Source organism: Siphateles boraxobius, unplaced genomic scaffold, assembly GCF_051911475.1.
Source record: "Siphateles boraxobius isolate OS27281-9 unplaced genomic scaffold, OSU_SipBor_1 25, whole genome shotgun sequence".
In the NCBI taxonomy this organism is placed as follows: Eukaryota; Metazoa; Chordata; class Actinopteri; order Cypriniformes; family Leuciscidae; genus Siphateles; species Siphateles boraxobius.
In genome coordinates, this window is record NW_027508866.1 from 6010732 (window position 1) to 6027236 (window position 16505).

Below are 16505 nucleotides of genomic sequence, written 5' to 3' on the forward strand. Positions count from 1 at the left end.
AATCATTTTTCTCTCACTTTGTCTTCAGGGATAATGAGATACAAATTTTAGACGTCTTCAGATATAAGATATAATATATTAAGCACGTGCATTCTTATTTATTTATCCATTAATATATATCAGTCCATTTATTAATATATATTTTATACTTTAACTTATTTCATGCTACAATAATCTGTAAGATTAATATCTTGAAACAATTGTTTTCTTTTACTATTTCCTTTACTTTTAATACTCATCATTTATACATTACTTGTCTCTCAAGCACATTCAAACATTCCTTGTCACCTATTTTTAACCACAGGCACAGTCAAGCAGACACACAGGACAGGATCCTACATTCACTCTACTCACACAACACATTGACAATACAATAACTTTAAACTATAAGACATCTGCGATTCACTTCCTCCGACACAACAGAGTCATATACTACATAGCTTTTCCGTACAGTCCCTTGTTAACCTATAACAAGGCGGTAACCAAAAGCTAAACTTATCTGTGCAATATTCGCCATCCTTCCAGGCCCTCTTGGCGAAATCCACATAAATCTTACCCAGTCCCTTGTTAACCTATAACAAGGCGGTAACAATAAACCAAACTTAATCTGTGCACATGCAATTAACTTATTATCCTCAAGGCCCTCTTAATAAGTAACACAGAGCTATGGTAACCTTTACCAGTATACTTAACGATAGCCCTTATCATTAATTCAAATGTACAAAAACCTGATAACCTTTATCAGTATACCTAATGATAGCCCTTATCATTAATTCAACTTAATCTTTTACGTACGTATAATAAAACCTTTAGCGCCAAATTGATACCAATATTCATACAACCTGCATCAGATTATAAACACTGGCATACACTAACGGGAGCTCCGCCGCGCTATAACACAGTACTTGACATCATCAACAACAATAGACACTTATTTCTAGAATCAAAGATCCTCTTTTCAATTTTTTAGTTCTTTAAACTTGGAGAAGCATTTTAAAGGGTCTTACCACTCTGGCTCACTGGTGACAACACATACTTTTTCAAAAGCAAAAATTTACCTCAAAGTACAGTGGCCACTGTTGTCTGTGTCGGTCACCAGAGTCGCCTTTCGTGGTTCCTTTTGCTTCAAAAACCCAAGTCCCTGTTCGGGCGCCAAATGTTGTGGTTTTCAATCTTTCTGAAAAATAACTTCGCAGAGATCTTTGATGCCAGAAATAATTAGACTTTATTTTTTCGAACGCCGTCCCGTTCCATAGAACGGCGCTCTAACGCTCTCTGGCCCTCTGGCCTTCCAGTGCGCGCTCCCGAGTACCTTTTGGTTCAGAGTTATATACATACTTCTTCTTCCAAAGAAGGTAACACACCCTATAGATAGTTTTGGGTAAAGGTCTTTTACCATGTGACTTCTCAGAATAGAATTTTCTGCAGCAAACAGCATTCCATTCAAGGTCTTTCACATACACAGAGGAAATCCAAAGTCACAGACAGAAGAAATAATTGTGTCCAAATATATAGCAAAATTACTTGTTTTCTAAATAATAAAATCTTCAACAAGTGTAGGTTGAGTATGGTGACAGCTTTGGGGAAGAAGCTATCCCTAAGTCTGTTGGTTCTGGCCCGCATTGACCTGAAGCGCCTGCCTGAGGGCAACAGGTTAAAGAGATGGGAGCCTGGGTGGGTGGTGTCCCCCAGGATGTTTCTGGCCCTACTGAGAAATCGGGAGTTGTAGATGGCCGTCAAAGAGGGCAGAGGGCAGCCGATTATTTTTTGTGCAGTGTTTGTCACCCTCTGCAGTCGCTTCCTGTCGGCCTCCGTGCAGCTAGAGTGCCACACTGTCACAGCATAGGTCAACAGGCTCTCGATGGTGGAACGATAGAAGGTCACCAGCAGCTGAGTTTTTAGTTGTTCCTTCCTGAGGACCCTCAGGAAGTGTAGCCGCTGCTGGGCCTTCTTGAACAGAGCTGTGGTGTTGGCCGACCAGGAGAGGTCTACAGAGAGTTGAGAAGTGAGTTCCTTGGTCTTGTTGATGTTTAGTGCCAGGTTGTTCGATGCACACCACTTGCTAAAATTCAGGACCTCATCTCTGTAGGCCGCCTCGTTTCCCCCTGTAATCAGCCCCACCACCGTTGTATCATCAGCGAACTTGATGATGATGTTCTCTGGGTGGTCGGGACTGCAGTCGGATGTGTAGAGGGAGTAGAGTAATGGGCTCAGCACGCAGCCCTGTGGAGAGCCAGTGCTAAGAGTGCGGGAAGAAGAGAGGTGAGGACCCAGTTTCACCTGCTGGGGTCGGTTGACCAAAAAGTTCTTTATCCAGGAACAGGTTTGTGGTGGCACCCCCAGTTTGATTAGCTTGGGGATCAGAATGTCCGGTATTATTGTGTTAAAAGCTGAGCTGTAGTCAACGAAGAGCATCCTGACGTAGCTCCCCTGTTGCTCCAGGTGACTCAGCGCTGAGTGGAGAGCGATGGCTATGGCGTCTTCGGTGGATCTGTTAGTCCGATATGCAAACTGATGCGGATCCAGTGTGGAGGGTAGACATGCTTTGATGTGTTACAAAACCTGTTTCTCTAAGCATTTGGTGATGACTGGGGTGAGTGCTATGGGGCGAAAATCATTGAGGCTGGTCGTGGATGACTTTTTAGGGATCGGGATGGATGATTATAGCAGACTTCAAGCAGGGTGGGATGACAGCTTGTTCCAGAGATAGGTTGAAGATGTCTGTGAAGACCTGTGATAGCTGCCAAGCACATGCCTTGAGCACCTTCCCAGGTACTCCATCTGGACCAGCAGCCTTTCTGGGGTTCACTGCACAGAGCACCCGCCACACATCCTGTGCCTCAAGAGTAAGTGGGGGGAGGGGTGCTGGGAAGCTAGTGGGGGTTGTGATTGTTGTTGAAGTGATGGGGCTGGATGCTGTGTTTGAGACTCAAAGCGGGCAAAGAAGCTGTTCAGCTCCTCTGCCAGTCCCGCATCCAAATTCCCGTGTCTCACAGCACAGCCTCTGTAGTTGGTGATGGTCTGTATGCCCCGCCACACTTGCCTGGGGTTGTTGAGCTGTTCCTCTATCCTCCTCCTGTATTCGACTTTAGCAGTCCTAATGCCTCTCCTCAGGTTGGCCCGAGCGGCGCTGTACGATGTTCTGTCGCCTGACCTGAAGGCTGAGTCACGGGCCCGGAGGAGCATGCGGACCTGGCGCGTCATCCAGGGTTTCTGGTTTGAGGACAGCCAGATGCACTTTTCCACAGTGACATTCCCAATACAGTACTTGATGTAGGACAGTACTGTGTCTGTGAATATTTCCAGGTCTTCGTGGTAGAAGGCTTCCACTGTGTGTTATCGAAGCAATCCTGTAATCGGTGGAGGGCGTCCTCGGGCCAGGTGGTGATGATCTTTTTTGTGGGCTTTGTTTGTCGCCTGAGGGGGGTGTATGCAGGAGTGAGGAGCAGGGAGAGATGGTCTGACCGGCCCAGATGGGGAAGGGGTACAACTCTGTACGCATGCTTGATGTTGGAATATACATGATCCAGAGTGTTTCCCCCTCTTGTAGGGCATTTTACATATTGGTGAAATTTTGGTAATACAGTCTTGAGATTTACCTTATTGAAGTGCCCTTCGATAATGTTGGCTCCACTGGGGTGGGCGCGCTGGTGAATATTTATGGCATTTAGCATTAGAGAGAGAGCCGTGTTTACATTAGCCTCTGGTGGTATATAGACTGCAGTGATGACAACAACGGCAAGCTCTCTAGGCAGAAAAAAGGGTCTGCATCTCACCGACATAAACTCCAAGTCAGGAGAACAGTGTCTGTCCAAGATAGTGCTGTTATTACACCAGCCTTCATGCACGTAGATGCAGAGCCCACCTCCTCTGTTTTTCCCGGAGTCACTGTTTCTGTCCCATCTGTGTAGCGTGCGGCCTGCTAGCTGCACCGTGGCATCAGGGATTTGTGTGCGTAGCCATGTCTCTGTGATGATAAGCACACAACAATCGCGAACATAACGATTACCAGCCAGCTGTATTTCCAAATCGTCCGTTTTGTGTACCATGGATCTGGCGTTTGTAAGGTAGAGGCTCGGCAGCGGGGGTTTAAGTGGATGTTTACTTAGCTTGAGCAGTAGCCCAGCCCTGCAGCCTCGTTTTTGTTTCCTCTCGCGTCGCCGTCTGCGTCGCCTGCCCAACCCGATAACAATCCACGGAGATCCCGCTGGTCTCGCTATCTCGTCCGGAATGTTGTGAGTGCGGTGAAAGTCGGCGGAAATGGTCGCCTTAAGTTGGAAACCGATGTCCAGTAGATCCAGACGACTGTAGTGTTTCGTGGTGTGGGTAGACGAACGTACAACATGCAATAAACACAAAAGAAGCACAAATAGGGAGAGCTGTGAGCCACTGCGTCTGTGCGCGCCACCATCTTGGATCACATGCATCGTGTAATAATGTGCCTATGAAGTATTATAACACACAGCCTCTCAAGGCACCGTCATGATATGCTGCTGGTAGTGGGCAACATGTATGGTAAGATTGGAGCTGACAACCGCAACTGTGATAGAGTTATGGAAAGCCAAGGCTGTGGGGAAATAAATTACAATGGCATTAGACTAATTGACTTCTGCTTGGACAATAAACTATTGGTCAAACATGATGATCAACCAGATTGACCACGACCTGATCAACGGAAAGTGGTCCTTTCAAGATGTCAGAGTGTGCTGAGGTGCGGATGTCAACAGTGAAAGGCAACAAGCTTCGGAAGGTAAATCAGGAATGTCACCGATGTAAACATCTAAATGTTGCCAAGATCTTTGTACTAGAACTGATGAACCGTTTTAGTGCCTTAGATGAGACAGCAGAGATGTACCCAGACTTTAACACCAAGAAGACCTATGTTGATACATCTATCAAGATCTTATACTACAGGAAGTGGAAACATAAATTAGGGGTAAATTAGAAGAAAGGAAACAACTCAAAGCCAAAATGCTTAGCACTAAGGCTACGTTCACACTGTCAGTACAAATCCGATATTTTTGCATATCCGATTGAAATCAGATTAGATTTAGCTGGCTTGAATGGCAAAAATTCATATTAAATGTGATTTTTACAAATCCATATCAAGGTACAATCATATGTGGTTTGAAATTATATTCAAATCGCAATTCTGAAAATCCTTTTCAGTCTGTGGCTACACACATTGTCATGCTGTAAATAAGACAACATCTGTGTTGTAAACCCCTCCATGTTGCGGTTGTCAATAGCTCCTAGAACAAGCGTCCATCAATACCGGCTGAGGGGCCATGTACAAAGGTCATGCAGTAACGGAGGTCAGGGCAGCCTTCTGACTGCATTGGCATCCGTTGCCTCGAGTTGCTTTCAGTTGACCTTGCTTTGAGACATGCTCAGCTAGCATGTACTGGTCTGAAAAGACAACATGGCAACCGTTTAACTATGCTCCCCTCGCATGTTGCAACTCGCCCGCCACCTCCTCCTTGGAGTCAGAAGCTTCTGAGGTCGCTTCATTCCACTTATTACTTCTGGCCGGCTCAATCGTGCCGCTGTCGAGCCTCATGACAGCCTCTGGCCTAGAGAGAGTGGGGACTCCATTCCCCAGGCAGTCCAGCTGTTTGGGACCACTTCGGGGCCGCACAGTTACATTTGTTGCCCCTCCGGACTTGTCCCTTCACCAGCTGTTTTTTCAAAAGGTCCGAGTGTACACCCCTCGACACAGAAAGACTCTGGCCCCAGCTGGCCCCGGGTCCCCCGCAGAAATGTGTTCCCCAGTGAGCCTTGTGTTCCCCACACAACTGTGTTAAAGTCAGAGAAGAGATGGAGCAGGTCTTGCTAGTTGCCCCTTTTTGGCCCAACCAGACTCCCCTCTCGACAGCCCTTCCTGACTCCTTCCTCTGAGTACATTCTCAGGGATGGGGCATTATGCCACCCACGTTTAGACCCAGGTCTGGTTCTAAAAAGAACGGGGCACGGAGATTCTTATCTCTGGTGCTAACGCACTGCAGAGACCTCCCTTGAGCCCTGCAGGCAGTGAGTTAAAAATCCTGTTTTTAGAGAAATAGTTCTCCTGCTTGCTTGGTCTCTATTTAGAGGTTTGGGACTTGCACGCATTTTCGGTCAACGAATCGTGCCTGGAATTTGGGCTGGCTAGCTCTCAAGATATTTGAGACTCCGGCCTAGATATGTGCCCAGGGTTCCTACCTCTCCTACGGGACCAGGTGGTGAGCCTGCAAGCACTGCCCCGGAGGAGGTAGACCCAGCCCTGGCTTTTCTCTGTCCGTCCACTCCATTGTGGTTATACGTGCTCAGAATGCAAAGCCTGGACCTCAGACCAGCTCTTGTCTGTTACATAGACCAACAGAATGGAAAGCTGTTTCAAGCAGAGGTTGGTCCACTACATGTGGTTGCCTTCATCTTGGTGGTTTCCTAAGGTGCACATGCCCACCTTGGTGGTGAGCTCCTCCCAAGTGAGTGTATTGCTCCCTCCTAGGAGTTGACAACAGAGTGCCTCGCTGAACAGATGATAAATAGAGTTGGGGGCTGGACGACACCTATCACGTTCGCTAGAGAACTAGCCTATGTGTTGAACCGCTACTTCCCGTGGGCTCCCTTCACATGAAGCCAGTTTCACTGTTAGCCTGGTTCGTAATGTCGGCTTGCTGCGCCATTCCCCTCCTATGGACTGGATACGTGTGCAATTCTTGGTCCAGTGAGTTCCCCTTATTAGCCAAACCAAGTTCCTCCATTCCCTTCGGCAACGGACGTGGCAGAGCGTCCGAAGCCAGGCCTTTCAGTCGTATGCACTGGTGAACCTGTGTTAGGCTGGGTCCATATGTTGTGATCCCTACGGCAATCCCATATATGTATTCTTCCATGGTACGGCTCCCTGCGGCGAGCCCGTGTCTTCCCTCGGCAGAACCTGCTCTGCCGTCACTGTCCAGTTGAGTCTCCCCCTGTCATAGGTTGGAGCCACCCCAGTGACATTCCATTAGTTGTACTGCCCGGTCATCCACCCAGTCCATATGGTTATTCTCCACGTTACCTCCCTTCGGGCAGGATGTGGCTTCTGCAGCGTATTCCTTTCCAACGAAAGAGAATGCTTTCCCAATGGTCTTGTGGAACAGCAGTGATCCCAATCAGTCGACTACGTCTCTGTTCCCTCCTTCAGGGAACGAGGGTTACATACACAACCGAGACGTTACATAAGTATCTCGGAATAAAGACTGCACCAAATGATAAATGAATAAATACTATTTATAAGTAGAGCTTTTTTATGGAATGCTCTAGAAATAAATCTAATCATTATCAATATAATATTATTAGAAGACTTCAAGTCCCATTTGACTGACATTGCTCAAGGGCACAAGGGTGCAAAGGGTTTAATACACTGATGATCTAAGATAATTGAATAATATATTGTGTCAATAATGTCTCTGTTGGGAAAAGACTGAATGAAAACAATTAATTGACTGTTTAATAATTCAGCCATGCATGCTCATTAGAGAGATCTAGTTTCTTATTTCATACTGTCAGACGGCAGCCTCTTTATTGTCTACAAGGTCCATTCACTCCAATGACTAAATCTAATGATAATATAAAGTTTTAAAAGCCTCTATTTTGCTCATTTACATGTTCATAATTTTGTTTAGGGGGATATTTTGCATAATTTAAATTTACATTGTTAATGCACGTGCTTTCACCCTCTGTCTCTGTTTTACTTTTGGCTAGTCACCTCTGTTGTGATTAGTCTATTGTCGGGAAGGTAACGCCACTTAGACCATAATTGCTGAGTCCCGAGGCTTCCTGGGGCACTGAAAATCCTCCTGTAACTATTCCAACTAACTTTAGTCAGTGCAGTTGGTGGGAGAGCAACTGTGCCTGACTGTGCAGCCTGGCATGTCCCCCATCATGATTGTAAATTTTTCACATTTTTCACCAGTGATTGGTTCTGCACAGATTTTGCTAATCTTAATTTTGCCTATTGACTAATGCTGCTGAATGCCTTTATTAGACTTTAAAAAGTGTGATTAAAAAATGAATAATTGGAATTATATATTTAAATTAAATTGATTCAAACTAGAACTATATTACTGTATATTTTACTATGTTTAGAAAGTGTCTAAAACACTAAAGTGTCCATATGTATCAGAAAACAAGAAATGCATTCTGAACTTCTTAAATATTTTATCGAATTATTACACTCACAAAAAAAGTATATATTGTATATTATATTTAGCAATATTGATATAAAGATTTCTATGAAAACCCTTTCAAATATGCAAAAATTCAATCATGGACTTTTAAAACTAAAACTGTTACAGCATTTCAAAATTATATATATATATATTAAATTTAACTCTATTATGTGCTTGCCCTTTCCATGTCTTCAGATATGTGTGCTCATAAAAATACAAATGACACTTGTGAGAAAAATCTCACAAAAAACCCATTGCAGATTTTGGATGAGTTTCTGCTCTATTCCGATATTGTAATTAAAATATACAATTGTACATACAGTTGTTGATTCTTGTTGGGAGTGTTTTAATCATCATGTATACCAGTGTATTAGATATGATCATGAATCATAAAATCTTACCATGACTCAACAAATCTGACAAAGTATATGTATAGTTACAAAGTAAATGAAAGAACATTTTAATTATTATTTAAATATGTGAAATGGCCAAAGCACTCTCCAAGACGTTTTCTTGATGATGTTTTATTAACAAAGTTCTGGATGAGCTCGCTCAGATAATTAACACGAGTGGAGAGCACTCAGCAATCAACGATAAGAGGTGTATATATGTTCAGCAGTCTCACCTCAATTTGTTGACAGTTTAGCAGCATCCCTCCACCATACCCTTCTCCAAACTTCTCAGCCAGCCCTCCCCAGACAGCACGCCAAATACGCATTAAACTTTACTCCCTCTAATTGTATGTGAACTCGTGAATTACATTACATCAGTTTAGTCAAATACTGTCCACTACACTACATTATATCTATATTTGGGCTCAATCTCAAACATGAGCAAGAGCATCACAAAAGACATTATTAAATGCAACAGCAACATCATAATAAGCATTCATGGGAATTAACACAATAATCTATTATGATAAAACCTTTAAATTATTTGGTGCAACTTTTTTGTGCAAAAATACATCTGCTAATCGTTTCCTGATCTCTTTAGTCCTGGTGCAATAAACAGTGGGGTTTATTAGGGGGGGAATTAAAGAGGAAATAATTAATATTGCATTTCTCTCTGTTAAAGTAAGCACAACTCCTATTCGAGTTAGTAATCCAGAGACCATTTTCGGTGCATAATAACTAAACAAGACAATTAGGTGACTCAAACAAGTGTTGATCATTTGCTTTTTGCTTGAGTTGTTGGAAAGTTTAGTCACACTATACGCCAGAACAGCATAAGTGCACATAATAAATGGAAACTGACCACAGAACGACCACAGATTAATCATTGCAGGCAAGAAAAAATATGGTTCAGGATTGACACAAGCAGCTCTGATCATGGAAGCATATTCACAGAAGACATATCTGATAACAGGCTGACAGTATGGGAGATTGTCTGCCATAGAAGTCAAAACACCCATTGGAGTGATAGAAATGAGCCAAGTCAGAAAAATTAGCAGAAAAGTTCGTGAGTTTGTTACAATGCTGTGATACCTTAAAGGAAGTCTAATTGCAAGAAGTCGGTCAATTGCCATTAATGTCAGAGCCATGCATATTGTGAAATCACCAAGATGATAGAAGAACATCCTTGAGATACAAGAGTAGTATGACACCGTTTTAATCTCAGCCAGCAGCACTGAGATCATGGTTGTGCTGCAGGTAGAGGAGTACATTATGTCAACAACAGCTAGATTACAGATTAATATGTACATTGGTTTGTGTAAATGTCTGTCAGTCAAGATGATACACAGATTGATGCCGTTCCCCAGCAATATGAGCATGTAGGTTATTAAGATGAGGAATCCAAGGAGCTTTTGGTTCTGCAGGTGATCAAATCCAGTGATTATAAAGTTGTCTACATTATTCACAGTGTAATTTGCCATTTTCCATGCACTGATAAAGAAATAGACTCAAGCACATTAAAATACACTATCAACAAGGGAGAAGACAAAATAAATAAAAGTCTTGATGTACTCATATATGCACAGGAAAAAAGCTGCTCCGAAGGAAAAGATGCAGACAGTGTCTGTAATATCAAGATGATGAAAACTGAAAAAGTTGAAGTATAGTTTTAAAAGAAATACAAAAAGAGTTTCAGTCATGTTAAAGAGTAAACAATTTTCTTATCTTATTCTTCTTTAGGCATTGTTTTTTAGATCTTTAAAACATTTGAATTTCTAATCAGTGAATATTAAAATAGCATGCAGGAGATTCTGAGATGTTCTTCTCATCCAGTACAGACTGATGTCCTGCCTTTTATATTTTTATGGTGTGACATATATGTCATGGTTTCTTAGCAGCTGTGATTAAACATGGGAGTTTGTTCAAAACGCAATAGTTCACAGTTTAAGGCTGATAATACACAAGCCATAGTTCAACATAAATCTAAGATTGACATGTTTTGTAATATATACATTTTAAAAAATATTTATTTAGCAGTTTTTATATTTGTTTTCTATGTTTTGCATAGACCCTGATATAGTTTATACACAGCCTACTGTATTATCTTAGCCTAGGTTGATTTCATTATTATTGAATGTGATAAAATATGTTCATAGCCATCACACTGATTAAATACAATGACCTAATTTCACATCATGACAAACATTTAATTCAGCATGATTTCTGTTGATGAATCAATACATCCAAAACCATGGATGTAGCAATCAACTACAAGACTCATTAATGCCAATAATATTTGCCACCACAGACGTCAAACCTGTGTCCAAATACTTAAGGGACCAATTTTTCAATGTTTCAATGTGATGGTGTTTAAGGACGATAATCAATGCATAAAGGTCAAGGTCAAGGTCACTTTTATTTATATAGCACCTTAAACAGCATTACTGCTAACCAAGGGGGCTTCACAGAAACACAGTAATAAACAATAAAAACACAATAAAAACAAACTTCGTACACATTTCATAGTATGAAATTTGAACCCACTAAGGCTACATATCCCCAGTTATGAATAGGCCTGAGAAAAAAGATGCGTTTTCAGACCTGACTTGAATGGTCGCACAATTTCTTCAGCGTTCCCAATATCAGCCTCATTCAATGTGAAGACATCTTTGCTATTCTTTCTTACTTCAGGAGACAACAGCGCTGCACAAACAGCAGGCTGTGTTCAAGAAACCGCAGTCGCATTTCATAAGCACTGTTCCCTCTCGTGCTGACATCAGTCTTCAGTTTATGGGTTGGGAGCTGTAACATTTTCAGTTTTTTCTCCAAAGCGTGGTTTGCCACTGTGCTTCTGTTGAAAAAGCTGGTTATTCGCCGTACTCTCCCCATGAGCCTGGCCATTGACTAATGTTGCAGAATGCCTTTATTATATTCACTTTTTGTATAGAATTTAAAAAGTTAATAATTGTAATTATATATTTAAATTAAATTGATTCAAACTAGATCAATATTACTGTATATTTTACTATGTTTAGAAAGTCCATATGTATCAGAAAACAAGAAATGCATTCTGAACGTCTTAAATATTTTATCCAATTATAACATTGACAAAAAAAGTAAATATTGTATACTATATTTAGCAATATTGATCTAAAGATTTACTTACAAAGATATTTGTGCTCATGAAAATACAAATGACACTTGTGAAAAAAAGCCCTACAGAAAACCCACTGCACATTTTGGATGAGTTTCTGCTCTATTCCGATTTTGTAATTAAAATATACAATTGTACATACAGTTTTTGATTCTTGTTGGGAGTGTTTTAATCATCATGAATAGCAGTGTATTAGATATGATCATGAATCATATGAATCATACCATGACACAACAAATCTGACAAAGTATATGTATAGTTACAAAGTAAATTAAAAAATATTTTAATTATTATTTAAATAGTTGAAATGGCCAAAGCACTCTCCAAGACGTTTTCTTGATCTTTTATTAACAAAGTTCGGGATGAGCTCGCTCAGATAATTAACACGAGTGGAGAGCACTCAGCAATCAACGATAAGAGGTGTATATATACAGTATATTCAGCAGTCTCACCTCAATTCGTTGACAGTTTAGCAACGAATGAGTGATACTGACGAACTGGGTTCGGGCCAAACACCGAGCTGGGAGCCCTACCCCCGGACAGCACGCCAAATACGCATTAAACTTTACTCCCACTAATTGTATGTAAGTGTGAACTTGTGAATTACATTAAATCAGTTTAGTCAAATACTGTCCACTACAATACAATATATCTATATTTGGGCTCAATCTCAAACATGAGCAAGAGCATCACAAAAGACATTATTAAATGCAACAGCAACATCATAATAAGCATTCATGCAATTAACACAATAATCTATTATGATAAAACCTTTAAATTATTTGGTGCAACTTTTTTGTGCAAAAATACGTCTACTAATCGTTTCCTGATCTCTTTAGTCCTGGTGCAATAAACAGTGGGGTTTATTAGGGGGGGAATTAAAGAGGAAATAATTAATATTGCATTTCTCTCTGTTAAAGTAAGCACAACTCCTATTCGAGTTAGTAATCCAGAGACCATTTTCGGTGCATAATAACTAAACAAGACAATTAGGTGACTCAAACAAGTGTTGATCATTTGCTTTTTGCTTGCATTATTGGAAAGTTTAGTCACACTATACGCCAGAACAGCATAAGTGCACATAATAAATGGAAACTGACCACAGAACCACCACAGATTAATCATTGCAGGCAAGAAAAAATATGGTTCAGGATTGACACAAGCAGCTCTGATCATGGATGGATAATCACAGAAGACATATCTGATAACAGGCTGACAGTATGGGAGATTGTCTGCCATAGAAGTCAAAACACCCATTAGAGTGATAGTAATGAGCCAAGTCAGAAAAATTAGCAGAAACGTTCGTGAGTTTGTTACAATGCTGTGATACCTTAAAGGAAGTCTAATTGCAAGAAGTCGGTCAATTGCCATTAATGTCAGAGCCATGCATATTGTGAAATCACCAAGATGATAGAAGAACATCCTTGAGATACAAGAGTAGTATGACACAGTTTTAATCTCAGCCAGCAGCACTGAGATCATGGTTGTGCTGCAGGTAGAGGAGTACATTATGTCAACAACAGCTAGATTACAGATTAATATGTACATTGGTTTGTGTAAATGTCTGTCAGTCAAGATGATACACAGATTGATGACGTTCCCCAGCAATATGAGCATGTAGGTTATTAAGATGAGGAATCCAAGGAGCTTTTGGTTCTGCAGGTGATCAAATCCAGTGATTATAAAGTTGTCTACATTATTCACAGTGTAATTTGCCATTTTCCATGCACTGATAAAGAAATAGACTCAAGCACATTAAAATACACTATCAACAAGGGACAAGACAAAATAAATAAAAGTCTTGATGTACTCATATATGCACAGGAAAAAAGCTGCTCCGAAGGAAAAGATGCAGACAGTGTCTGTAATATCAAGATGATGAAAACTGAAAAAGTTGAAGTATAGTTTTAAAAGAAATACAAAAAGAGTTTCAGTCATGTTAAAGAGTAAATATGAATAACATGTAAAAAAATTTCTTGTCTTATTCTTCTTTAGGCATTATTCTTTAGATCTTTAAAATGTTTGAATTTCTAATTAGTCAATATTAAAATAGCATGCAGGAGATTCTGAGATGTTCTTCTCATCCAGTACAGACTGATGTCCTGCCTTTTATATTTTTATGGTGTGACAGATACGTCATGGTATCTTAGCAGCTGTGATTAAACATGGGAGTTTGTTCAAAACACAATAGTCCATAACAGTTTAAGACAAGCCATAGTTCAACATAAATCTAAGATTGACATGTTTAGTAATATATAATTTTAAAAAAAAATTTATTTAGCAGTTATTGTATCTGTTTTTTATGTTTTGCATAGACCCTTATATAGTATCTACGCAGCCCATTGTATTATCTTAGCCTAGGTTGATTTCATTATTATTGAATGAGATAAAATATGTTCATAGCCATCACACTGATTAAATACAATGACCTAATTTCACATCATGACAAACATTTAATTCAGCATGATTTCTGTTGATGAATCAATGCATCCAAAACCATGGATGTAGCAATCAACTACAAGACTCATTAATGCCAATAATATTTGCCACCACAGACGTCAAACCTGTGTCCAAATACTTAAGGGACCAATTTTTCAATGTTTCAATATGATGGTGTTTAAGGACGATTATCAATGTATAAAGCATAAAATGGTTTTCTTTTTGACCGTGCTTACACTAGCTCAAAAATATATACAAATTTTTTCCATATTTGAGACAGATAAGATATCGTTACACCCCACACAAAATTGGATTTTTTTCGCATCTGATATGAGCCACTTGCGAAATGTGGTTTTTAAATCAGATACACATTAGCTCCAACGCCCAGGTATCTAATACCGAGGGGGACGCGCTTGTGCACAGTAATAGTTTTCCTTAAAGAGAGGTCTTTATGAAGCAGGCAGCAGGTGCTTCTAAGCGTTCAAGCAAAAAAACTTCTTTTGTAGAAGTGAGAATTTTATACCCACTTCTTATCAATCGTGGCACTCATAATAAAAGCAAATATCAATAGAATCTGTAGTTTAGGCGAGAGTTTAATTTAAACACTGATATCAGAGAGTTGTGTCTTCAGTCAATGTAAAAAGGAGGGACAAAAAATTGTGTATGGTCAAAAATTTTGGATCTGTGCAGTAAGCCTTGCAGTTTAAATGCAGCCAAACAGATATGGCTATTCCAAGCTGCCATCCATCAGATGATACAGTAAATCGAGGTCCTGACTCTCTGTAGTCATTCAAAATCTTAGGATTTCCTTCGAAAAAACATTAGGGGTTTAACCCTGGCACCCTGGTCAAATTTGTCTATTGGCTTCTATCCATCATCATGGCCTCCCAAATATCCCCATATATACAGTATACTGATTGGCTTCATCACACTGTCTCCTCTCCACCAATAAGCTGGTGTGTGATGAGCGTTCTGCTGCAATATCCAGGTTGATGCTGCACTTTGGTGGTGGTTGAAGAGATTCCTCCCCCTTCCTTGTAAAGTGCTTTTAGAGCAGAGAAAAGCGTTAAATAAATGTAACAAATTATTATGATTATTATTAGCCTAACTCAGCACTCCATGTAAGTCGCTTCATGGAGGAGGTTTCTATACAATGCTAAATCAGAAATATGTACAATATGTGTACAATAATTTTTTTTGGAAAAAACTATAAATTATATATATAATTTAAATAAATATATAAATATTATATATAAATATAAAATAAACACTTTTTGTTTCAAAAGTACATTGAATTTAATATGTCATTTAATGAGATCTACTCATATATATTGCTAGTGCCGAGAATTTTCATGTGAATAAATTAATTGATCCACATATCTAATGGTAAAACTTTCGCCACGGATTTCGGAGGTTCTGGGTTCTAATCAGGGTTTCTTTTCTTTTCACATCAAAACCGAATATGTTATTATGTTATGTAATATCAGTGATTGTATATCTCTCTTTGGTTCACTCCAGTTTTGAGGAAAAAATACTCAGCAATGGTGTTGAATTATGAATTAGCATATGGTTTGTATTAAAGCATATTAAAAAAAGCATATAGATATATAAACAACATTAAAAAACTTGATTTTTACCACAGGGGGTCTTTAAAAATACCTCACAATAAACATTAAGCTCCTTCACATGTTGTCTTTCTTAATAGTAAGTAAAGTTAAAAATGTACTTACAAAATGTATTTAGTTCCCTTTCTAGTTCCGGGTATGAGGGCTTGGCGACGTGTGCTGAGGGCGAGCACTGAGTTGAAATGTGAGAGTTTCTGCTGGGTGAATTCCCACGGACCTCTCGTTCTTCCACTTGCACGTGTCTTCCGGTAGAGTTCCCAGATGGGTTTGAGAGCTCGCCTCAGGGTGGGCTTACTTTCTCATTCGGGGATTGAAATGAGGATGAGCTGTCAATCGCAGCATCAGCAGGGTGGGCTGAAGCTGTCTGATGTTGAAGACTCGGCTGGGATCTCACCCCCGGACGCGGTGGTCCAGTCTGAGGCTGACACCGAGATGGTAGCCATGCTTGCCCTGGGTGGGTCATTGGGTTGGAGTGTACTCCTCCACCCTGTTCCAAACACTCACAGCTTGATGATTGGAGAGCGACGCACTGCCATGCTCTACCGAAGTTTTCTTCATCCGTCATGGCAATCGCTTACAATGCCTCTGGACAAGCAGCTTCCGCTCTGCACGCTATGGCTATCCTCTATGCCTACCAACGAACCTCTCACAGGAAGGTGGCACCGCCAGCTCATCCACAGGCTACTAAGAACCCATGTAA

At 40.5% G+C, this 16505-nt stretch overlaps 2 protein-coding genes across 2 annotated transcripts; both read right to left on the reverse strand.

Moving 5' to 3' along the window:
• Positions 1 to 9108: 9108 nt before the first annotated feature.
• On the reverse strand, positions 9109 to 10068 carry LOC143749500 (olfactory receptor 10G4-like). Its single transcript, XM_077241971.1, has one exon. It carries the CDS (start codon positions 10066 to 10068, stop codon positions 9109 to 9111), a length of 960 nt encoding a protein of 319 aa, XP_077098086.1.
• Positions 10069 to 12500: 2432 nt separating this feature from the next.
• Positions 12501 to 13460, reverse strand: LOC143749501 (olfactory receptor 6N1-like). The gene has a single exon (XM_077241972.1). It carries the CDS (start codon positions 13458 to 13460, stop codon positions 12501 to 12503), a length of 960 nt encoding a protein of 319 aa, XP_077098087.1.
• Positions 13461 to 16505: the final 3045 nt, after the last annotated feature.